This window comes from Pocillopora verrucosa, chromosome 7, assembly GCF_036669915.1.
Source record: "Pocillopora verrucosa isolate sample1 chromosome 7, ASM3666991v2, whole genome shotgun sequence".
NCBI classification, from domain to species: domain Eukaryota; kingdom Metazoa; phylum Cnidaria; class Anthozoa; order Scleractinia; family Pocilloporidae; genus Pocillopora; species Pocillopora verrucosa.
Genome location: NC_089318.1, coordinates 25,322,728 through 25,348,271, shown reverse-complemented (window position 1 = coordinate 25,348,271; position 25,544 = coordinate 25,322,728). Strand labels below are relative to the sequence as shown.

Sequence of the window (25,544 nt, the reverse complement as noted above, 5' to 3'; positions counted from 1 at the left end):
CTTAGAACGGACGCCTAGTTTCATGGGAAAAAGGAAAGTTCGTAGCAGAGGATTTGTTACTTTCCTGTTCGCCCTTATCACGATAAATTCGCAAAAAAGACAGAAGATAATAAGTTTACCCCCATCCACATCAGTTCGATTCTAAATTTTAAACTTGTTTCATTGTTGCAAATAAAGTTTCTTTCCACCGAAACCATAATAAATTGCATTAACACGCAAATTTCACACCAGTGATAAAAAGACCGGTACAATGTAATGGAGAAACAGATACCTTTCCAAAGCCTCCACTTCCCAGGATACTCGAGTCGGCGTCCTTATACCTAAGGCCTTCGTGCGACAACAATAAGTCAGGATCTACGTCATGAAACATTATATCAGGTGCAACCTTGTGAAGATCAACTTCCCAGCTCGGGTGATTGCTGTTCTAATCTGTTGTCACAGTGCACGTGGGGAGGTCATTGCCGAGGGTGTGGTCGGCATCGCCCGAACATTCTTGGGTGCTGGCGCTAGATCTGTCGTGGCCTTGTAGACGATAGGTGACGAGGGAACCCTGGAGTTCATGAGTTTCTTCTGCGATGCCCTTGTTAAGGGCAAGAAGGCAAGTGAAGCTCTCAATCAGGCCGTGAAGTGTATGAGAGATTCTGAAACCTTCAAGGAGGAGAAGTACTGGGCGCCATTTGTACTCATTAGTGACGACGTCAAACTTGATTTCAAGGACATTTAGTTGCCGACCCATGTAATTACTCTTTTCATAACATTTACGCAATGCAAAGTAACTTTAAATCCAAATTATAGAAATATATTTGATCATAAATGCTTTTGTTGTTCTCTTGCTGTGTAGAGTTTAGGAGTTTCTTTTTTCTTGAAGAAATTGAGATGCTTTAAAATTGATTGGACACAGACTTTTTCTTCTATAATTTGATAGGAGTAAAACCTAAATTTCTGCTATAATAATTGTTGGGCAGTTTATCGTTTCATGTCGTAAAGCCGAATGAAAAATTTTATGTGAACTCCACGATTCTCTCTAAATTATGCCTTTTTTACTTTTCAGTTAAGGCAGTGAATATGAAACCCAAGGAAGTAAAAAGTCGCTTGCAAACGTTGACATTTGGAACTGAAACCACAAGGCTACCTAGAAAATCTCTGTAAGAGTCCTCTATTAAAAGCAGGGAAAACCGAAAGAGCCTTCAAGAGCCCATACGGATTTTTTTTTTTTTTAGTTGAATAAGTTGATTCTCTATTTGTCTTAAATACTCTTATGAGCTATTAGGATTTTGGACAAGCCGAAGTAAAAAGACTTTGTATTGTTTTTATCTTTAATGAATTGTTTGAAGTAGCTTAAAAGTAATTTTTTTTAATCAGTGATGTCTTGAAATCATTATCACATTTTTTATCTAACATGAATGAGGTTGTTATCTGTAAACAAGTTTTTAGGTGTTACATTTACGTTCAAGTTGATACACCTTTAAAACGTTTTCCCGAAATAATTTTACAATTGTTTTTTTTCTGAATCGGTTTTTGCCTAAAGGTTTATATAAAGCTATTGTAGCCATATAAATGTATCAAGATTTCCATAGAAATTTAAGCAAAGCTTGGAGATACTAAGCACTGTAGTTGAAGGTAGCTTTAACCAGCGGAACCTGAAATAGACCAAACAGTAAAAATTGTCCATCACAACAACAACAACAACAAATATTTCAGGGTTTAAGGTCCCAACATTTTTTTGGGTTGATTTGCTACGAACCTGTATTAGTTAGGGTTCATTCGAGTGAGAAGGTAAACTTGTCCGAAATTAATACTAACAAGTTTATCCTCGTTTACTTGAATCAACCCTCAGACCCACCTACCCAAGTGAGTCTGCGAAAGGGGTTTGAAAGTCTCTGAAATCCACTTTCGTGAGCGCAAAATAATTGCATGGGGATAAATACAAGCTTTCGATTTTCGTGGAATTTAAGTTCGTCGTTTCTTCTTGTTGGACCACAGTGTATGTCGCGGGGTCGGTGGCAAGTAGCCATCTTATTTTCAAACTATTGTCGCAGAGACAAATATTTATTTTCTAGTCTATGAATTCTCGCAAGAAAACGCTTGAACGAAGAGAAGTCTAATTTTACGTTAGCCATTACGCGCAATAACCGCTGATTCATGGCACACAACTCGTTCTCAAGCACCTCAAGCAAGACGCGTAGCTGTTTTCAGGGAAAAATGTTGTTATGCTTTCGCCAATTTCGCCTGCCCACTATTTGCTTGTCTCAACTGATCGGCAGCTTGACACACGCTGGATAAGAAGAAGTCCCTGTTATTAGCAGCAACTTGATTTTACTCTACGTTCCAAGGCTTCCTGTTTTTAAAGTTTCTCAAGGGAGTTGTTATTTGCCATAAGTTTTGATTGGAGAAGGAGAATCTCACGTAATGGATAGTTATTGGTGTGACAAACAAACAAGACACACATATTGATAAGTTCGATGGAAAGTATCTTTTATTAAGTTCAGTTGAACATCTGAAAAGAAGAAAAAAAACTTTCTATGAGTTACCACAAGCTAAAGCTACGGTTAGCTTTCAATAATCAATGCAGTTTTTGTTACGAACATTATGATTATTTCATTCGTATTTCACTCATTCATCGGTTGTAGCTCGTTCAATTTTGAAATCACGCGTGTAATTTCACAACAAACTGCACTCAGTCAGTTGATTTTCATTAAAAACTTTCCTTGCCAGTGCAATAGGAAACTTACAGAGAACGATGTGGAAAATATACAAACTGACTCAGTTAGGGTGTGAGAGGTGAAACACTTGAGCTACTCATTGGAAAACAGGTCGGTTTATGTACAATATAAGACTATTTTTGCATCCATACAGAACCAGTGAAGATGCATTTGTTTCAATAAAATTGCTTTTCACTTACATTGATAAGTTCACATCTTTTTTGACATAGGTTTGAAAAACCCCAAAACTCAGTGGTAATTAATTTGAAAGAGCGTCATCCCTGAACATGATAAAAAGACAAATTCGAAAATGTATTGATTTAATAACGAGATAAACAAATGAGTTATTGGATGGGTTGATGAACTATGAGTGTGTGAAATAACTTAAAGGCAAATATTCCAACCACAGCTCGAACGTTGTAGTTCTTTGTGAACTTTGGTACGCATGTTGTATGGTATTTCTGTAGAACGTGGCGTATGTTTGTTTCGGTTCGTTTGTATTTGTTGCATATTGTCTTATGATGAATAGTAGACTTGTCATTGTTAGTTTTTTTGTTTTTAGGTGTTCGTCGGTAGGCAGAGCGTGTAAGCCAGGGAAAAGAGTAGGTGGCCACTTTCGCAACCGAACAATACAATACTTATCTAGAGCTTTGCTATAGACACATTTTTTGGAACTGGCGATCGCGACTTTAAATTGGCAATAGCCACTTTAAACTGGATATTTACCACTTCTACTTCAAAGTGGTGATCGGCAGTTCAAAGTTGCACAAGGTTTGTTGCCAAGGAAACTTGCCCTACTCTCTCAACCAATCAAATAAAATACTTAAAGTTATTGCATGTGACTTGATCATCGTTGTTTTTCCGCGCTTCTGACCCGTAAAATTTATCACTTTACTTTTGGTTCTCATTTGTTTTCGTTTGATATTTTCATTGGTGCTTATTACCTTATCTATTTTTCTTTTGAAGCTTTGTCGAAAAGTTTTTTTTTGTAACACTTGTGGCGTCAAGTTGAGTCAAGTTGAGCAGAGAAAAAATTATTAAGGCTAATTATCGTTTCCAAAGAGGTAAAAAAAAGGGGCCCGGCTTTGAATATTTTTTTGTTTTATCTTTTAATAAGATAATTTTACACTTACTGCAATGATGATATTTGCATCGTCTGACAGTAAAGATGAAAATCCAGAGATGTACTTAATCTACAAAGAAGTACAGAAGATGCAATTTTCAGGAAGCACTGTCTGCCATGAAACCCTTACAGTCAAATGGACTGACTTTGGATCTATTGACACTGATATCCGCATACCTCATTCTCTGCTGTCGTATTTACCGCGGATGGACCACATGCAATTGCTAGAGGTTCTGAAGACTGAAGACAGCTGAAGAACGGATGGTATTGGAAATTGTCAACGCCAAGCCTCACATCCGGGCATTTTTGGAGAAGCTGCTTATACAGAAATAAAAGATTTATTTCGTTAAAATTGAAATACCTGACTTAAAAAATGAAGTGCACTATTTCCTCTACAGTGTTTGCCAAAAATATTAATTTAGAAATACTTTTAAAAGAGAGTTGTTTAAACTTTTTTCTGCAAATTACAGTGGGTCCTTTTAGTTCATCACAAAAGTTTGTGATCCGCAAACCTCAATGATCTAATTTTTTATTTTGATTTCAATTAATTTTGGTTCGTTCATAACGTTTATTTTAAATTTTGTTGAGTACACACCTCAGGGTGTCAGTTACAGCTTGAAAAATTTGAAAATATTGATCTGTAAATTTCTTGTAGTTCCTCTTGAACCGGAATCTTGGTGATTTTTGCGTCAAATTTACCGAAGCAATTCTATGATTCCTCGCGCCACGTGTGCATGTTAAATGCCAATGTTTTTAATCAAACTTAATTTTGCAGTGGGGCAGAAGGAGATCAATTGTCAGAGGTTATGTATGATAGTTTTGAGAAAATCGGTATCATTTAAAACAAAAGAGGACATCCTCACTTGTCTTAGAAGAAAGTTATTTACTTAAATCGAATAACTTTGGATTTCGTTGGCTGACCTTGAAAAGGCAATCTCTGGTCTCTCTCCCAAGCCAATTGGGGATATCAGGCGTTGTGTATACGATGTTTTCGAAAAGTTGTCTCTTGTCTTTACCATAAAATGGTAGCTGATAAGCAGAAAAATGAAAATATTTAATTTATCACTCAACGTCTTTCTAAACTATTGAAATGGGCTGATGATTTATATCACAGTGGAAGTTTAATTGTCTTCCAAATCTCTCGGTGGTAAAATATTTCCAAACTCTTTGATTGTCCCTTTGATGTAATTTGTTCTGTGACCTTTAGGATATCTGAAGACTAAAACAGATCCCCTTTTCGGGTGGAGTCTCCCCTTACCACGTTTGCCATAGGCGGGTGTCCTATTCCCACGGGACGAAAGGTAATGGCAATTAATGATTACTTCATTGTCAAAAGTTTGATTCATAAGCATTTGTGTCCTTCCGAAGGGCGAGTTATTGTGTACAAATGTAAACATATTTGCAATGTGTGAGTTGTTGCAATATTATTTGTACAAACCTTGCCGGTCAGCATCAGGAATAAAGTCACGCCAAAGGACCACCAGTCCACAGAGTAAGTATAAAACTCTCCCATGATCATCTGTAACAGATTAAGTGGAGGTTATTGGCATTGCAAAAAGTGTATTAACAAATTCAACTGCGTGAGCTTGGTTGAAACATCAGTGTATTAACAAGGGCGCGGTCAGGATCGTGTAGTAGGGGGGTCTTTCTACTTTATTTGTTGTCCGAAACTGAGGGCGGAGAGGCATAAAAAATGTTTTTTATCGTAATTTTTCAGATTCTCATGACAAGCAGAGAGGTTACCCACCCCTTTATTGTCGAGAAAATTGTTGGGTCTCGTTTGACAATGCCTTGATTTAAGATTGACCATAGCGGAAGATTATAGGAATACATTTTACCCTCAGAGAAGGAGGAGAAGAAAGAAGAACTTTCTTAAAAACCTATAGAGAAGATAAATAATTAGTGAGAAAAAAACAGTAGCGATTTGAACAAAGACTTTTCAGGGTAATCTGCTACAAGCCTTATACCTCAGGCGCCATATATGGATAAGTTCCACATACTCCAGTGACTGCAAAGCCGACAAATTCGCTCAGACCGAAGTCTGACAGCTTCAGGTGGCCATTTGAGGTTACCAGAATATTTTCCGGTTTTAGATCTCTGATGAAATAAGTTGGCAAAAACTTCTTTCACTCATTTTTAGTGTACATTACAGGGCAAAACAGATTTGCATCAATTTTTCTGTTACAATGGAAAATCTTCTACCCGTTCCTTCTCGATTCCAATCCCATACCGCTCATGTCAATTGTGGCTCCTCGATTTCAAAAAACAAGTTTTTTTTTCTTTTTCTCGACCGCTAGTGGTGCATTATGTTTCAGCCAATTTGCATCAAGAAAGCTGGTTAGACAGGGAAGGTAAGTTAGTCGACATTGGAATTAAGCCGGAATGAACGAGAAAATTTTTTTGTATCCTTGTAGCAATCGGAAAGAAATGGGTGCATACTGGCTGCGTTATTTTTCAAACATTTCTCTTTATCATTCCCATAATCCCTCTAGTTCCTGTTATTCTTGTCGTCAGTGTTATTGTTATCGTTGTTGTTGTCATTTTCTCTGTCGTTACTGTTATGGTTATCAATATCGTCTGTGTTGTTTTATAAAGGGTTCCAAAACACCGGGGAAAAAACAAATCTTTCTTCAGAATGAGACATTCCAGAGTACGTTATGCCACAAACATACCTGTGGATGACTCTTTTCGAATTCAAATATTTCAATCCCAGGCCGATATCGACGGCGTAAAACCTGAAATACCAGACGTTGTCGTATGAATACTTTTAATTGACTTTCTAAGTTGTAACCTGGGTCTTAGTCAGAAGAAAATAAGCAACTGCAAGTCTGCAAACTTAAAACTGAATGCGTTGACAGCGGCATAGAAAAAGCCTGTATGTTGGTAAAGATTTAATGAGCATGAGTGACGATTAGGATAACAATTTTAAACACTTCCGGGATGCTCAGCTGTTTTCCTTCACAAGGCGTTGAAACTTCTTTTCATTTAAATCGTACCTGGCGCGTTCCTCACTCAGTTTTCCTCCCTGGGCTCGCAGAACTCCAGCAAAGTCCCCACCGGGCAAATACTCAAGCGCTAAGGCTGTTTTTGTGAGCTGAAACAAAACATTCTGTTTAGTTTATTGACATCAGCATCACGGCTGTGTTGATTAATGCTTTGTTTCTTTTTTCAACAAACTGGCGTTAATTACTTAATGAATCGTTCATTAAAATTCATTTAATCTCTCCCTAAGGCTTTCTGACTCTTCCTCATTGGAATTTCATTGACAATCAAATTCCTCAAGCTCCTCCCTTATGCCCTGTTAACGACGACTAATCCCTCCTCCCTTCCCCCTTAAAATCAAGTAGACCCCCCCCCCCCCAAATCCTTTGGACCCCAAGATTGGCTCGTAAACGATAACTAACTATTCGTTAATAAAAAAAAACTGACTGAGATAGTGGCAGGCTCAACTTGCGTTCAGTTTAAAACAATGAATTCCTCAGCACGCTTATTGTTGCCTCCTGAAGGCATGATCACTCCACTGTTACGATGTGCAAAGTTCCATGGCCACGCTAGTAAAAGATTCCTAAATATGGACGTGTTTTATCTGTTCCTGTAGCCAACCTTTCTGTATGTATTCAAAAGCCGTTTCTTAGGTACATACTTTGATGGTAAACGCCCGGCATAACTGGGTAACCCTGGAACTCCCGGCCAAGTGGAGGAGGATGAATGTTTCTTTCAACACCATCGATTTGTTTGCTTCATTCTCCTTAAAGGTTTTTACTGCGTAATATCCATGGGTTTTTCGGCAATAAAATTGCGCTACCTGAAGTAGGAATAGAATAGCCAAGCATTAAAGAATCTGCTTAACAGTACTTTGAGCAATTTGCAGTGACATTAATTGACGCAACCTTTAGTTTTGGTTTTCCCCAGTCTTATAAACGCCGAACAACTCCGCGTTGCAGCAGCCCTCTTTCCCCAAGAAATTAATAAGAATTGAAGATAGACTGAACCATGGATCAAATTTGAAAATAATCAATCCTTGAGACTAAACAAGTCATAACTATCTCTAATTTAAGTATCTAATTTTCCTAAAATTCCTAAAAAAAAATTCCCCTGATGGGTGGGCAACCACGAAACAGGCCTGTAAGGATGAACTTTTAGTTTATTTGTCTTCTTCCTCCCACAATATATATATATATATATATATATATAATATATATTATATATATTTATATTTATATTATTTATATAACAGAATCTCCTACCTCGCCAAAGCCTCCTTCCCCAAGTTTCTTAACTTCAATTAGGTCCTGGAAATCAACGTTGTCCAAATCTTCCACTCTTCGCATTTTGGTAGGATAATCGGACATATCCTGACTTTTTCTTTTTCTACGGATCTTTGTACAGAGCAAAATGGAAAAAATTAATTGATTTCATTGGTGCATTGCAAGGAATGGTGATACGGGTGGCTTAAGATTTGCATGGGAACGCTCTGCATTCATGGCTAAACCCTTAGCCTTTAATACTGATAAATTTATCAAATGTTACAGAAACACAGCCAATCAGATGGCTAGAAAGGTGCTTAAAAATTGTATATAGTCTGAGAAAATGAGACAAAAATAAAGAGTACACGGAAGTGTCCGCGTCAGCTGGCAATGCCAACTTCAAATCTCGTTAGATTATATCACACGTGAGCCGCACGTGATTACGAAATAAGAAATTAAGGGGGGAGGAGAAGATTGAAGTTTGAAATATTGAATTTAAAACTAATTGTAGCATTGTATAATATAGTCACTTGCTTTGCATAAGCATTATTATGAAAAGTTGTCTGAATTATTATATTCTGACTTCACTCAGACGAGTTATTCAATTAATGTGAAAAGTTTATTTAGGATGAGTCAGCCAGTCTTGTAGTATAAGCATCCTAAAATGATCTTAACATTTGTACACTGAAAACCTAGGGTTCTACAAAAAGAACCTGTGCCACGCCGGATACGACAAACAGCAGCACAATACCCTGAGGAAAGGGTAAACTAACCTGGTTACGCTGCTAATCAGAAAGAAAAGTTAATGAATGTCGTAATAGTTTACAGGGATTTGAAAAAAGAAAAGCATATTAATACAAAAGAAAAAAAAAAGAAAGTGGTCAAACATAATACTAACCGACCAACAATGACTTTATTTTTCCATGAAACGCTTAAATAATCCGAAACTTCCATGATGCCACGCGAACCTATTCAACGTGCCATCAGAATATTAATTTCTGATGGCACGTTCCCATGTCACTCAAACGTCATAAATTACATTTTTTCACGCTTTTCATTTATAAGTAATCAAATGATTGCTTGTTCAATTTGGAATAAACGAGCACTCGTTATTTTTCCGAAGACAAAAAATTCACCCCCCTTGCGGTCAATTTTTTTTGGTCTTTGGGATGTTTAAGAATGCAGAAGTTGAACACGGACTACAGATGAAATAAGTAAAATTTAGATCACTAAGGCAAAAAATTATTACCCTTCGTCTAGTTCTGTACTCTCTCCAAGCTTTCGGTATTAGTTTGGTTGCTTTGAGCTGTCAGGAGAAAAGAAGTAATTATATACTGATAAAGTTTAATTGTGTAGATAAACCAGTATGATCTCAATACTGTATTGTTTTTTTCACGTTTGTTATTTATTAGTAACAAAATCAATCATTCTTTTCTTCTTCAATCTGGAATAAATAAGCACTTGTAATTTTTTTAAAGACAAAAAATTCACTCCCTTTACGGTCAATATTTTTTGGTTTTTGGGATGTTTAAAAATGTAAAAGTTGAAAACGGACTACAGATTAAATAAGTAAACTTTAGATCAATGAGGCTAAAAATTATTACCCTTCGTCCAGTTTGGTAGTCTCTCCAAGCTTGCTGTGTTAATTTGGTTGCTTTGATCTGTTAGGAGAAAGGCAGTACTTATATAGTGATAAAGTTTAATTGTGTAGATAATCCAGGATGATCTCAATTCACGTTTGTCATTTTTTAGTAATAAAATCATTTATTTTTTTTCTTGTCCATTCTGGAATAATTAAGCACTAGTAATTTTTTCAAAGACAAAAAATTCTCTCCCCTTACAGTCAATTTTTTGTGTCTTTGTGATTAAAAATGTAGAAGTTGAACACGGACTACAGATAAAATATGAAAAATACAGAATACTATGGCTAAAAATTATTACCCTCCTCGTTCTTCGATGCTTTCTCCAAGCTTTCTGAATTAATTTGACGGCCTCAATCTGTCAGGAGAAAAGCATTATTTATATACTGATAAGTAATTATATATTGATGATAATTGTGAATCCATTCCCCTGATAAGGCCATGGAGTCGAAAGGGAACAAATAATGTCTTTTAGAAAGAATCTCATCTTATTGGATCGGATTACAGCTAAAATCGTCGAGAAAGTCTTAAAAATAATGAAACTTGCAGTTAAGATTTAAAAGACGTGACGCCTTTTGAATCTTAACGGCACATTTATTCTGCAAAGTAAATAACAATTTTGATAATGTCAGCATAAAATATCAGCGTCTTAAAGTCGTCACGCCTTGTTGAACTACATAATAGAGGTCTACTTTATACGAAAAGTCTCTTCTGCAGTCATCCGCCTACAACAGTCACCTCCGTACACCGGCTGCCTTCCTAGAAATGACCACCTCCTCAGAAGGGCCACCTCTCTACACAGGACACCTACCCATGAACCGCCTCTTTCTTACAACAGCCACCCCCTCACAATGACACAGCAACTAAAGCGCGTCCCAACTGCAACGAGACTCATCTTTCGTCAAGGGCCAGTTTAGAAAAATATTTGTTGCTGAGAACCCTGTCAGCCTTATATCACTAAAGAGTGGGTGAAATTTTTGCAGTACCTAATTAAGGGACGCTATGAAAAATGATTTAACTTCTGTTCCTTGCTGGTTCAGTCACGGTTAGGATGTTTTTCACAAGCATCACTGTTCGTTTGTTTGTTAGTTTGTTTTGTTTTGTTTTGTTTTGTTTGGTTTTCTAATCTATTTATTTTCATTGTAATTGTAATGAGATGATGTCACCATAAGCAGGTTTGAAGAGTTGTAAAGTTGAAGCCCAGTCTACATGGAGTGAAATATCTCACTCTCGATTTGGATTTCCTTTAAAAAAGCGAATTTATTGTAAACCACATGAAAGAAAATGTTTGATGTTAACTTTTGGAACCCCCTTCCCTTTTTATTTTAAAATAATCCCACCATTTTATATAACTGAAATCACTCCATAAAATTAAATGATTGAATTTACCATGTATAACTGTGATCATGCTGTTATTACTATATCAAATTACCTGAAATTCAAGTCTTTTTAATTTTAGTCGACGCCAAGCCCGTTGAATTATGGACGCGCATTCATTCTGCAAAGAGAACAAACATTATGATATCAACAGTTAATATGAGCATCTAAAATATCCATGATTATCGCATCAAATTTCCAGTTTCATCATCTTAAGACTTCATATTCTGTTTATGTAGATATCAAAGGTCTATTTTTTTCTGTAGAACCGCTGCGGCCAACGTTTTGAAAATGGTCTTCTCCCTACAACGGGAACTTTCTCAACAACGATTAACTTTTAACAAACACCATATTCCAACAATGCCCTCGTCTCAAGAGCAACATCCACCTCACAACGCCCACCCCCTTATGACGGCAACCTTTTCACAACGTTTCGGTAACTTGAATGCGTTCAGACAGCTGATTCAAAAACCCGACTGACGAGGGTGTAACAAGATGTGTTTTCAAAGACAACAAAATTCTCTCCCCTTGGAGTCAATTTTTCTGGTCTATGTGGAGGATTAAAAATGCAGAAGTTGAACACGGACTACAGATAAAATATGAAAAATACAGAATATTATGGCTAAAAATTATTACCCTCCTCGTTCTTCGATGCTTTCTCCAAGCCTTCTGTATTAATTTGACGGCCTTGTTCTGTCAAGAGAAAAGCCGTATTTATATTCTGATAAGTAATTATATACTGATGATAATTGTGAATCCATTTTCCTGATAAGACTATGGAGTCGAAAGGTAACAAATAATGCCTTTTAGAAAGAATCTCATTTTGTTGGATCAGACTACAATTAAAATCGCCGAGAAAGTTTTAAAAATAATGAAACTTGCAGTTAAGCCGTACACCGGCTACCTTCCTAGAAATGACCAACCCTGGAGAAGGGCCACCTCTCCACACAGAACACCTTCCCATGAACCGCCTCTTTCTTACAACAGCCACCCCCTTACAATGACACAGCAACTTTCAACGAGACTCTTCTTTCGTCAAGGCCCAATTTAGAAAAAATATTTGTTACTGAGAACCCTGTCGGCTTTACATCACTAAAGAATTGATGAAATTTCTACAATACTTAATTAAGGGATGACCAACCCTGCTATGAAATATGATTTAACTTCTGTACCTTGCTGGTTCAGTCTCGATTAGGAAATTTTTCGCAAGCATCACTGTTTGTTTGTTTTGTTTGTTTGTTTGTTTGTCTTGTTTAGTTTTTTCTAATCTATTTATTTTCATTGTGATTTTAATAAGATGTCACCATAAGCACGTTTGAAGAGTTGTAAAGTTGAAGCCCAGCATACATGGAGTGAAATATCTCACTCTCGGTTTGGATTTCCTTTAAAAAAGCGAATTCATTGTAAACTACTTGAAAGAAAATTTTTGATGTTAACTTTTGGAACCCCCTTCCCTTTTTATTTTAAAACAATCCCACCATTTTATATAATTGAAATCGCTCCATAAAATTAAATGATTGAATTTACCATGTATAACTGTGATCATGCTGTTATTACTATATCAAATTACCTGAAATTCAAGTCTTTTTAATTTTAGTCGACGCCAAGCCCGTTGAATTATGGACGCGCATTCATTCTGCAAAGAAAGCAAATATTATGATATCAACAGTTAATATGAGCATCTAAAATATCCATGATTATCGCATCAAATTTCCAGTTTCATCATCATAAGACTTCATATCCTGTTTATGTAGATATCAAAGGTCTATTTTTTTCTGTAGAACCGCTGCGACCAACGTTTTGAAAATAGTCTTCTCCCTACAAGGGGAACTTTCTCAACAACGATTAACTTTTAACAAACGCTATATTCCAACAATGCCCTCGTCTCAAGAGCAACAACCACCTCACAACGCCCACCCCCTTATGACGGCAACCTTTTCACGACGTTTCTGTAACTTGAGTGCGTCCAAACAGCCGATTCAAAAACCCGACTGACGGGGGTGTAACAAGATGTGTTTTCAAAGACAACAAAATTCTCTCCCCTTACAGTCAATTTTTCTGGTCTATGTGGAGGATTAAAAATGTAGAAGTTGAACATGGACTACAGATAAAGGATGAAAAATACAGAATATTATGGCTAAAAATTATTACCCTCCTCGTTCTTCGATGCTTCCTCCAAGCTTTCTGTATTAATTTGACAGCCTCAATCTGTCAGGAGAAAAGCAGTAATTATATGTTGATAGGTAAATATATACTGATGGTAATTGTGAATCCATTTCCCTGATGAAGCCATGAAGTCAAAAAGGAGCAAATAATGCCTTTTAAAAAGAATCTCATCTTGTTGGATCAGATTACAACTAAAATCGCCGAGAAAGTTGAATGATGAAACTTGCCATCTAACTCTGCACCAACCGCCATTACTATCTCCTAGTACCTTGAGTTTGAGCTCTTCTCATTTTAATCTTCTCAATTTATGGCAACGAATTTGCAGAATAAAAGTTCAATGAAGATGAAAAAGACGTGACGCCTTTTGAATCTTAACGGCACATTTATTTTGCAAAGTAAACAACAATTTTGATAATGTCGGTATAAAATATCAGCATCTTAAAGTCGTCACGCCATGTTCAAGTACATAATAGAGGTCTACTTTCTACGAAAAGTGTCTTCGGCAGTCATCCGCCTACAACGGTCACCTCTGTACACCGGCTACCTTCCTAGAAATGGGCACCTCCTCTGAAGGGCCACCCCTCTACACAAGACACCTTCCCAGCCGTCTCTTTCTTACAACAGCCATCCCCTCACAATGACACAGCAACTAAAGCGCGTCCCAACTGCAACGAAACTCCCCTTTCCTCAAGGCCCAATTTAGAAAAATATTTGTTACTGAGAACCCTGTCGGCTTTACTTCACTAAAGAGTGGATAAAATGTCTACAATACTTAATTAAGGGACGCTATTAAATATGATTTAACTTCTGTACCTTGCTGGTTCAGTCTCGATTAGGATGTTTTTCACAAGCATCACTGTTTGTTTGTTTGTTTTGTTTAGTTTTTTCTAATCTATTTATTTTCATTGTGATTGTAATAACAAGTCACTATAAGCACGTTTAAAGAGTTGGAAAGTTGAAGCCCAGTGTACATGGAGTGAAATATCTCACTCTCGGTTTGGATTTCCTTTAAAAAAGTGAATTCATTGTAAACTACTTGAAAGAAAAATTTTAATGTTAACCTTTGGAACCCCCTTCCCTTTTTATTTTTAAAATAATCCCACCATTTTATACAACTGAAATCGCTCCATAAAATTAAATGATTGAATTTACCATGTATAACTGTCATCATACTGTCATTACTATATCAAATTACCTGAAATTCAAGTCTTTTTAATTTTAGCCGACGCCAACCCCTTTGAATTATGGACGCGCATTCATTCTGCAAAGTAAACAACAATTATTATCATATCAACAGTTAATATGAGCATCTAAAACATCCATGATCATCGCATAAACTTCCAGTTTCATCATCTTAAAAACTTCATATTCTGTTGATGTTGATATCAAAGGTTTATTTTTTCCAGTGGAACCGCTGCGGCCAACGTTTTAAAAATGGTCTTCTCCCTACAACGGGAACTTTCTCAACAACGATTAACTTTTAACAAACGCCATATTTCAACAATGCCCTCGTCACAAGAGCAACATCCACCTCACAACGCCCACCTCCTTATGACGGCAACCTTTTCACAACGTTTCGGTAACTTGAGTGCGTCCAAACAGCCGACTCAAAAACCCGACTGACGGGGGGTGCAACAAGATGTGTTTTCAAAAACAAAAAATTCTCTCCCCTTACAGTCAATTTTTTTGGTCTATGTGGAGGATTAAAAATGTAGAAGTTGAACACGGACTACAGATAAAGGATGAAAAATACAGAATATTAGGGCTAAAAATTATTACCCTCCTCGTTCTTCTATGCTTTCTCCAAGCTCTCTGTATTAATTTGACAGCCTCAATCTGTCAGGAGAAAAGCAGTAATTACAAACTGATAAGTAATTATATACTGATGAAAATTGTGAATCCATTTCCCTGATAAGGCCATGGAGTCGAAAGGGAGCAAATAATACCTTTTAGAAATAATCTCAACTTGTTAGATCAGACTAAAACTAAAATCGCCGAGAAAGTTTTAAAAATAATGAAACTTGCAGTTAAGATTTAAAAGACGTGACGCCTTTTGAATCTTAACGGCACATTAATTCTGCAAAGTAAACAACAATTTTGATAATGTCAGTATAAAATATCAGCATCTTAAAGTCGTCACGCCATGTCGAAGTACATAATAGAGATCTACTTTATACGAAAAGTCTCTTCTGCACTCATCCGCCTAAAACGGTTACCTCTGTACACCGGCTGCCTTCCTAAAAATGACCACCTCTTCAGAAGGGCCACCTCTCTACACAGAACACCTTCCCATGAACCGCCTCTTTCTTACAACAGCCACCCCCTCACAATGACATATTGCTGGTTCAGTTTCGGTTAGGATGTTTTTCACAAGCATCACGTTTGTTTGTTTGTTTGTTTTTTTTTTGTTTTTTCTTATCTATTTATTTTCATTGTGAGTGTAATAAGATGTCACCATAAGCACTTATATGGAGTGAAATATTCCACTCTCGATTTGGATTTCCTTCAATGCGAATTCATTGTAAACATCTTGAAATAAATATTTTAATGTTAACCTTTGGAACCCCCCTTCCCTTTTTATTTTAAAATAATCCCACCATTTTATACAACTGAAATCGCTCCATAAAATTAAATGATTGAATTTACCATGTATAACTGTGTTCATACTGTTATTACTATATCAAATTACCTGAAATTCAAGTCTTTTTAATATTAGTCGACGCCAAGCCCGTTGAATTATGGACGCGCATTCATTCTGCAAAAAGGACAAACATTTTGATATCAACAGTTAATATCAGCATCCAAAATATCCATGATCATCGCATAAACTTCCAGTTTCATCATCTTAAAAACTTCATATTCTGTTGATGTTGATATCAACGGTCTATTTTTTTCTGTGGAACTGCTGCGCCCAACGTTTTGAAAACGGTCTGCTCCCTACAACGGGAACTTTCTCAACAACGATTAACTTTTAACAAATGCCACATTCCAACAATGTCTTTCTCTCAAGAGTAACTTCCACCTCCCAACGCCCACCTCCTTATGACGGCAACCTTTTCATAACGTTTCGGTAACTTGAGTGCGTCCAAACAGCCGATTCAAAAACCCGACTGACGGAGGGTGTAACAAGATGTGTGACAACTCGAGCAAATAGACAGTCCCTGACAGCTTTATTTCACTTAGAAGAAATTAAATTGAGAAATCTGAAGCAATTAATCAATATGTTACGCTGCTTGCTCAGTTTAGTTTAAAAGTTTTCTGTGAATATAAATTTTTGTTTTGCATGCTGCAATGCTGTAATGGAATTTCAAAAATGGAAAATATTCTCCAATAGCCCCTCAAAGAAAAGACAGAGACGGAAAATCATTCCCCCCTAATGGCTACCTTTATATCAATCCGCTACTTTCCACTTTCTACAAAGTAAAATTTAGAAAGTTACAAGTAAACTACATCTTAATTTCCTCAAGGAAGATATTCCATTTAAAAATGTTTAAAGCATATGACACTAGTTGACAAGTTGGCAGCTTTTAAAAACACTGCTGCGCCGCTTCGGTGGGTGAGTAAAACAAGGGTTTTATCATTCAAAGTTTTTTCATTTGTGATATATTGGACAAAGATTGATTAGATTTTCAAAGAGTCTGAAATATTAGAGCTCTAAAGTCAACCATATAGGCTTCGAACCCGTTGAATTAACGTTGCAGCTCTAATTTGTCAGGAGAGAAACGGAATCATGTACTTGCTATTTATTATGCGTTCTACTTTCAGAAATGTCCTCTCCTTTTTATAATGGGTGTTGTCGAAACCTTGACAACTGAAAAAAAAGTAAACTAAAGACTTGCTCGATTTGTTTTTTTTCCCATTCGATTTGTTTTTTTTCCCCATCATGGTGTGATTCTTATCTTCTCTTGACAATTTTCATAGTTTATTTTCTTCTTTGAAAAATACAATTAAAGAAAATCTTTTTGCATTAGTACCTCTGAAATTGAATATGGCCCAAATAAATAGTTCTGATGAAACTTTTAAATTTTGTTTTGTTGGGGTTTGGAGTTTTCGATAATTATGCCGGGCCCGCTCTACGCAATTCAGTTGTTAGCATGTAATCCTTCCTCATCAGAAGCTTTAAAAAATAATAATAATAATAATAATAATCAATCTGCTACGTTGACACGGCATTACAAAGAAATCAGAATACCTGTCTTTGCTGTTCTCCATCTTTCTTGCGGGCTTCCTCTTCAAAACTGAAAAAAAGAAATATTAGCGTCACAATGACGACTACCATTAATACTTGGTCGCAACACAAGTTTTGCAAAAATAAAGCCTTGTTCTTTCCATTTATTTAGTGCATTAAGATGTTAAATACCTTGAGCCTGCCTCAAACACATATTTTGAACTTAAACTCTTGAATGTTCACATTAATGTCGGGTAGCTAGTGAAGCAATTTAATAGTTTGATAAATCAAGCCGCACAATCAGTCTGTAAAAGTTTTCCGTTGTTTATTTACAAACTTAAAACTTTTATCGAAATTGGACTGAATGATTAAAGACCTACCTTTCTTTGCATTCAGTTTCTGACCTCTGCCAAAAATAGTCCCTGAAACATGCGAATGTAAAAAAACTTATCCAAGACGTTACAAAAACCATCTTGGCCTTTGTAATGTTTTCCCCGAGTCTGTTTTATGATCAGAGTGCGTCATAATAGCAGCTTTTTCTTTTAAGCGCGCGCTAGAAACAGAAATTCATGAAGAATTACATTTAAAGTAATATTAAGGCGAGAACCTCCCTAGTTAAATGTGTGTCTACTGACTTATAACCATGGAATATTCCGGTGAACTCCTAGAAATACAAAAACTAGTTTTGAGTGGAATTTTTGATCAAATATTCTCAACAGTTACCTCTTTCCCGATCACGATATTCATCGATTACAAAATTCTATGCCTTCTTTTTGTGAAATTCCGGCTTTTGGTACAATTTTGTTGATAGGGCATTGGAAATACAAAGAATATTCTCGGTTTCAACGATAAATATTTAATTGTTTTATAGGTTCATCTCAAAAAGAAGATTTATGATTCCTCAAAACATTTGAGTTTAACACCTGTTCTGCGAAGACGCCAACGGCCGTGAAGAAACCGTTTCATCATAATTTTTTTTTGAGATACAAAGCACTGTAGTTGGGAAATGTACCTAAACGACCCTTAACTAGCGAAACCTGAAGGGGACTAAACTATGAAGCTCCCTGCCCTCCCATCACAACAACAATACAAAAAAGTCCCAGAGTCTCTCAGTGTTTCGGGCCACATAATTTTTCGCTTTGACTTGTCAGGAAAGGCAATTCGAGTAAAGAGAGTTAACTTGTATGAAAGTTTCCACGACAAAGGTTACGCGGGGTCGGAAAAAGAGCCTCGAAAGTCTTTGAGATGAATAATCACGAGTACGAGATTAACGCTTTATGGTCTTAATTAGTGTAAGGAAGTGAAATGCTGGCAGTCGATCTTCTGTCTTACTCTGTTTACCCAACCATATGCAAAATACTCCACTAACAGGCTATTAATAAGAATTGCATAATTCAACAGTTTCAAAGTTGCACTCGTGTCTGAGGTGTATCCAGTGCAAAGAGGTCTGTGAGGCGTTGCTTGTTTTAAAGTGGTCATACAGAGATTTCAACGCATATTAGACTTTTACTGTAACCAAATAAAGGGGAAAGTAGGAAAAGAAGGAGGAAGGAGGGAAAAGGGTCGGTTACAAAGCCGGGAGAAGGAGAAAAAGCCAAGACCTCCTATAACATAGAATTTGGCCCACATTGTACACAAGCAACATCAAGGCACCTCAATTGAATTTTCTTTACACCAAAACAGATGAGACGTTTTTATGCTTTCTATTCTTCCCACTTCTGACCTGTCTCTCTCTCTTCTACCTTAGCCGATGGAAAGAAGACAGACCCTGAGACCCAAGTTGGAAAGACTGTATTTACCGAAAACTGGACAAGCCAGCAGTTCTCTATTATTTTATTCCACGCAATGAATGGAAATAAGAATCAGAAACCACTCTGGTTTAAATGGTCGAGCTAACGCGCTTGCCCCGACACCCGTCATATGCTAGCCAGTCTCTTCAGGGTATTTTTACCTGATCTTCAAAGCATGAGACCATGAAAATGAACTCTCTCTAACTTTCACTGTTGATTACTTTCATCGCCATTCTGCAAGGGCTGATCACTACTTTTTGCTTTGGTACTGTGGCTGGAAGAAAAGCGTCCTCGGCCGCTTTTGGCTTCTACTCTTGCGAAGCCATTCTTGGACAACAGTTCCCACATCATCATGGAACATTTCGACCGCAAAGTAGGGTTTAAGTCTACGGTATCGTTTTTCTTGCTCGTCTATGGGCGGAGTAGGAGTCCTGGGTTTTCTTCCTGTTGAATTTCTTCTGTGAATCTTCTTTCGTACCGGTTAACTCACTTTACGATTTGTATCTTCCCTCAGGATTTATGTCACCCGTTCCGCCGAAAGTTCGCATACCGGGCCTAATCCGTCCGGTCTTAATCCTTTCCCGGTACTTATGACGTATCCTTGCTCAGTGCCGCAGGGATCAGGAGAATTGATAACGGTCAGACTACGCGTTTCATCAAAAGGATGAAACCAAGTGAGTAGATGTTCTGTTTCCGAATCAAATATCATTATGTGGCCATTCGCAATGCCCACCCAAATAGATGGGTGGTGGGCTCCACGCAGGTAATACACGCAACTGCGTCATCGTGATCTTTGTGTGACTCGGATTCCGCAGAGAGACTCCTTAGAACACTGCGCAGTCAACGCTGAAGTGGTTCTGCCTGTTCTCTGAATCCCATTTGCTGAGTACGGACCTGCTCACAGACAAAACGCTTTTTTCGTCACGAGAAACCTTTAGAAAGGAGATTTGCGTTTGTGGGTTGTTCTCCAGTCCCTCAGGGCCACCGTACCATACGACGTCGATGTCGAAAGCCTCCATTTCGCCTGGTTTCGTTAATTATCTATAAATGAATCGGCTCGTGGACAGCTTATCCTGTGCTGCTGTGAGTACCAGAATTCGGTGGCGTCCAACATTGAAGCTGTGAAAAGCACGTTTCCTGAAGCTCTTCTTCATATCTGTTTCCAAGATACAATGCTCATTTCCATCGTAAAGTCCAACATACACGTACTCATCGTTTGATGCGACGCAGCTAACTTGTTGGTCGAATCTCATGGATGCCACGTACTTGTAACGCGACTCACTCCAAGTGTAGTAAGAGTTGACCAAGGCAAACTCTCCACGGGCAGCGATTAAAGGTGCCATAATATGCATGTACTGGATCTGAAACAAGAGACGCTGCTCTTGATAGGTTTCAATTGAGAAAGAAAACTTGGTGCTGAGTGTGCGACCATCGTAGACAAAAATTCGGTTGCCCGTGTGGTCATCACAAGCTAACCACAGATCAAGGGAATCTTGCACGAGACAAGCATGACGCACAGACTGAGGGGATAAGCTGCTTGGCTATCAAACACTGGAACGTGGGATGACAGACTTGCTCGGTTATTTTAGCGGTCGTCGGTCTCTTGGTCGGCCTACCCGACCAGCATCAAAGCATAAGCTCGGTAAGCGTCGGAAAGCCGAAAGTCGCTACCGGAACGTGTTTCCACTGCGGATGCTCTCCAGCAATTACAGCCGCGTTGATTTTTGCACCTAAATCGTATCCGATGAACGGAATTAAGCGGGTGATAATTCGGTAAAGGAGGATCGCATACGAATATACGTCTACTTGAAAGGTGTATTCCTCTTTGTTTGCTGATTCCAACATCTCAGGTGCATGGTTACCGGGAGATCCAGCGCATGAAATCAAACCAGTCGAAGTCGCGAAGTTCCCCGTGCAAAAATCAATGAGCTTGACGTGAAGATCAGCGTGTTCCTCCAAGGACCAAACAAGGACGTTTTCCGGTTTTAAGTCTCTATAGATGACATCTATGCCATGAAGGAATCTCAGTGCGTCTGCAACTTGATATGCAGTCTGAAAGAGGACAATGCGATCAAGCAACTTTGGGCTGGATAAGATCTCGGTGAGAGCCCCGCGCTCTGCTAGTTCCAGCACAAGGCACAAGAGGCACAAAGACACACTGATGATGTTGGTAAGGAAAGGATGCTGTCGTACACGAAGCAGCTTGTTCAGTTCCTTGCGCGCCTCGTGGTAATGCCTGAAGGGTTTGGATTCATCACTTTTAATGTAGAACTCGATGGCGACTGCCTGTCCTCGGCATTCCCCGCGAACGACCTGAGAGATAAGAAGACTATATCAACAATTTTGGCCTTTGTTTTACATTTCCTGTTTGAGTTTTTCTTGCGATACTTGCTGAGAGAGCTTGAAGGTATATCCTTACCCGGGGATTTTACTAAAGGCCGGTTGATGGCGGTCTACTGCCGTCTCTTAGGCATGCTTCCAGAAACCCATAGAGGAATAACTTCTTACTGACCGAGTGCGAGGGTCCCACTAAGGAATATTGGCACGAGGTCCGTGCGAAACTGACCAAAGACCAATATTCCCCAGTGCAGCTCGAGCAAGCGAGGTAAATAAGTAGCTTACTATATAGCGCTCGGGCCAAACTTATTTACTTTAAATTTCCCAGCTTTCGCGACGAAAAAGGCATGGCTTATGACCGTTTCCGTGGAAACGGTCCGTATGGCAAAATCCCGACCAAGTAAGAGCGAATCAGGACGCTTGGATTCAGCTCAGGACTACCTTGCCATACAATAAAGGGGCCTTATAGCCTCTCTTTCAGGTGCAGACGCCTGTTACACCATTCGTAGTCGCCTAACCCTAACCCTATGGAAAAATTCATCAAGGCCGTCTCATGCTGCGAAAAAATCCTTAACTGCGAGGAAATCAACGACGAGTCTGCTACTAGGGAGCCAGGGCGGAGCTAACGGCAAAAAAACAAAACAAAATAAAAGCAAACCGAGAATGAGTGGTGACAAAAAAGCTCGAGGTCTTAGAACGGACGCCTAGTTTCATGGGAAAAAGGAAAGTTCGTAGCACTGCATTTGTTACCTTCCTGTTCGCCCTTATCACGATAAATTTGCAAAAAAGACAGAAGATAATATGTTTACCCCCATCCACATCAGTTCGATTCTAAATTTTAAACTTTCTTTCCACCGAAACCATAATAAATTGCATTAATACGCAATTTCACACCAGTTACAAAAAGACTGGTACAATGTAATGGAGAAACAGATACCTTTCCAAAGCCTCCACTTCCGAGGATACTCGAGTCGGCGTCCTTATACCTAACGCCTTCGTGCGACAACAATATGTCAGGATCTACGTCATAAAACATTATATCAGGTGCAACCTTGTGAAGATCAACTTCCCAGCTCGGGTGATTGGGACAACGGATTAAATCTGACTTTGCACTTTGACGCTGACAGTCGGTAAACTTGAACTTGTAAATGAAATCGACCATCAAATGTATGAAACAACGGGGGACCCGAAAATGGCTAACACCAATCTTATGAGGAATGCCAATAAGGCCTCCGAATAATATGCTAGCAATCTGCTAAAAGGAAACCTGAGCAAATATCAAACTATGACTTTAAAGCATAACTGTACAGATAGTAAGATTCGATTACACTTTCGACGAAACACCATTGAAACTTCTGAATGTCTTAATTTGCTAGGAGTTACCATAGACGAACAGTTGAAATTTAACACTCACATTAATGAAATAATAATAATAATAATAATAATAATAATAATAATGGGAAATTTATAATGCGCAAATTCCATAAAATGTTCAAATGCGCATGACAAGATTAAAAACAAAATAAAAAGGTTAAAAAGCTAAAATTACAATTAAAAGTAAACTCACAATAATAAAAACAACTATATATGCTAACAATGCATGACGGAAAAGGTGAGTTTTTAGCTCGGCTTTAAAAATACTAACTGTGCTAGCGCTTCTTATGTCAAATGGTAACGCATTCCACAGTTTCAGTGTAGCACCGGTAAAAGAACGATCACCTAGTGTAGCTATAGATTTAAAACGCGGATAACTAAGCAAAAGGTTATCACTGGAATTCCTTAGATTATATTTAGATGACAGCCTAAGAGACATGAAAGAATATAAATAAGTAGGCGCTAAAAAATTAAGAGTCTTAAAATGTAATATATGTAAAATAAAAAAATGTAAAATATGTAAGTAGGCGAGTCAAAAGGTAGGCGTAATGTTGAGGCTTAAAAAAATTATCTCTACCAATGCTAAATTAACTCTGTGTAAATCAACCATATTGCCTTACTTAACCTATTGCCACCTGACTTGGCATTTCTGTAGTGATACTGATAAAAGAAAGCTCGAACGGATTCAAGAAAGAGCACTACGCGCAGTTTTCCTAGATAAGCAGTCGAGCTACCAAGCATTACTGGACAAGAGTGATCTAACGACGCTTCAGAACAGAAGACTGCAAGATATTACAATCCGTATATATAAACACAAACTTTGCTACACCATAGTGTGTGAGCTATTTCTCACGCATTGTTCACCCTACAACTTAAGGGTGACGGAGTTTGCCATCCTCAGATTTAGGACCTAGAAATATGGTAAACATTCCCTCACCTACTTGGGACCAAAGTTGTGGAATAAGCTAACAAGCGAAATTAGAACCTTCCCATCATTATTTAGTTTTAAAAATCGTATCCGTAAATTTAATTTGAGCGTAATGGTAGAAGACGACAATCGTTCTAATTGCATCCTTTGTAATTCGTAATCTTCGTTTTTTTAATCATTTATCCCATCAGTTGATAGTTAATATGTTTTTTAACTATATTATATTGTTAAATATATTATCAGGCTTTTTTTCAATAGTTCAATAGAAAATATTTAGTAGGTTATTAACTTTATTAAGTGTCCCCTATTAGCAGAGGGGTTTTTAACCCCGTCGGCCAGATATTCAAGACACATTAATAAAGTTTATGATGATGATGACGAGGTTGCAAGGCCGAGTCTTTCGCACATCATACAGGGAATAAGCTGCCTGACTTTGGGTTGCTGTCCATCCATCGTCGATAACTCTTGGTACCATTTGCGAATGAGCGTGTCGATGTGATCCACCGCGAAACTCAAAACCCTCCAACCCTGACGGCAAGGGCTTACTTCCGTTCGAATCAACTGTTGATCAGATCCAGTGTCGGCGACGCAGTGCAGCAGGAGGAACAACCGTGGGTGACGAAGGCAAACGCCAGATTTCCAGCAATGAAGGAGATTGTCGTCTATCAGTGTCGCCAGATCTGTAGGTAACTCCGGTAGATAATCGACGGGGAACTCCTCCACGAACGGGCTGTTGGGAAAGTGTAGTGTTTCACTCCGTGGTTTGTCACCCCTGCTCTCTGCGCAGGTGCCATCTGTAGGATGTTTAGGTGTAGAAGCAGCAAAAGATGAAGTCTCTCTCTTGTGGTGTTCCTATCGCGATATCAGCGGTTTGAAAACTTGTACTTGAAGAACAGTACGACGATAAGTGCGACACGAACTCGTTTTTGCCCGCTTCAATCTCAGAATACCATTGGCGGTTATGTCCGACAAATGGTTCCCGGCTGATAGTAAATGATACGAAAATTAGAATAAGTGTTAAACGACTTTTATCAGTGGCTTTAATACACATTGCAGCGCATGGTAAAATGGAAACTGGTGAAGCTATCCTGGCACCAAACACCACAAGAGAAACCCCTCAGCCTCAAGAGAAGGACTATCTACTGACGATGAAAGATGTCATGGAAGCTGGGCTGCGGGCGCGACTGGTTGTTCTAAGCTGTTGTCACAGTGCTCGTGGGGAGGTCATTGCCGAGGGTGTGGTCGGCATCGCCCGAACATTCTTGGGTGCTGGCGCTACATCTGTCGTGGCCTTGTGGACGATAGGTGACGAGGGAACCCTGGAGTTCATGAGTTTCTTCTGCGATGCACTTGTTAAAGGCAAGAAGGCAAGTGAAGCTCTCAATCAGGCCATGAAGTGTATTAGAGATTCTGAAACCTTCAAGGAGGAGAAGTACTGGGCGCCATATGTACTCATTAGTGACGACGTCAAACTTGATTTCAAGGACATTTAGTTGCCGACCCATGTAATTACTCTTTTCATAACATTTACGCAATGCAAAGTAACTTTAAATCCAAATTATAGAAATATATTTGATCATAAATGCTTTTGTTGTTTTCTTGCTGTGTAGAGTTTAGGAGTTTCTTTTTTCCTGAAGAAATTGAGATGCTTTAAAATTGATTGGACACAGACTTTTTATTCTATAATTTGAT

General features: G+C 38.2%; 1 protein-coding gene and 1 long non-coding RNA gene across 2 annotated transcripts; both read right to left on the bottom strand.

Moving 5' to 3' along the window:
* Positions 1-424: 424 nt before the first annotated feature.
* LOC136282650 (serine/threonine-protein kinase N3-like) lies at positions 425-5,895 on the bottom strand. The gene is made up of 6 exons (XM_066170326.1): positions 5,793-5,895; positions 5,264-5,344; positions 4,747-4,854; positions 4,003-4,140; positions 3,836-3,895; positions 425-745 (listed from the first exon to the last, which is right to left on the bottom strand). Exons 1-6 carry the CDS (start codon positions 5,802-5,804, stop codon positions 425-427), a joined length of 720 nt encoding a protein of 239 aa, XP_066026423.1. The 5' UTR covers positions 5,805-5,895.
* Positions 5,896-6,497: 602 nt separating this feature from the next.
* LOC136282084 (uncharacterized) lies at positions 6,498-7,620 on the bottom strand. The gene is made up of 3 exons (XR_010718078.1): positions 7,469-7,620; positions 6,822-6,919; positions 6,498-6,560 (listed from the first exon to the last, which is right to left on the bottom strand). It is a non-coding gene; the product is annotated as an uncharacterized lncRNA (long non-coding RNA).
* Between the last annotated feature and the right edge of the window lie 17,924 nt (positions 7,621-25,544).

What these genes read in the sequence shown, in the direction of transcription:
- LOC136282650 (XM_066170326.1), bottom strand. An exon ending in ATACGACAGCAGAGAATGAG is followed by an intron (nt 3,896 to 4,002) that starts GTATGCGGATAT and finishes ACTTCTTTGTAG; the next exon opens with ATTAAGTACATCTCTGGATT. An exon ending in ATGCAAATATCATCATTGCA is followed by an intron (nt 746 to 3,835) that starts GTAAGTGTAAAA and finishes TGTTATGAAAAG; the next exon opens with AGTAATTACATGGGTCGGCA.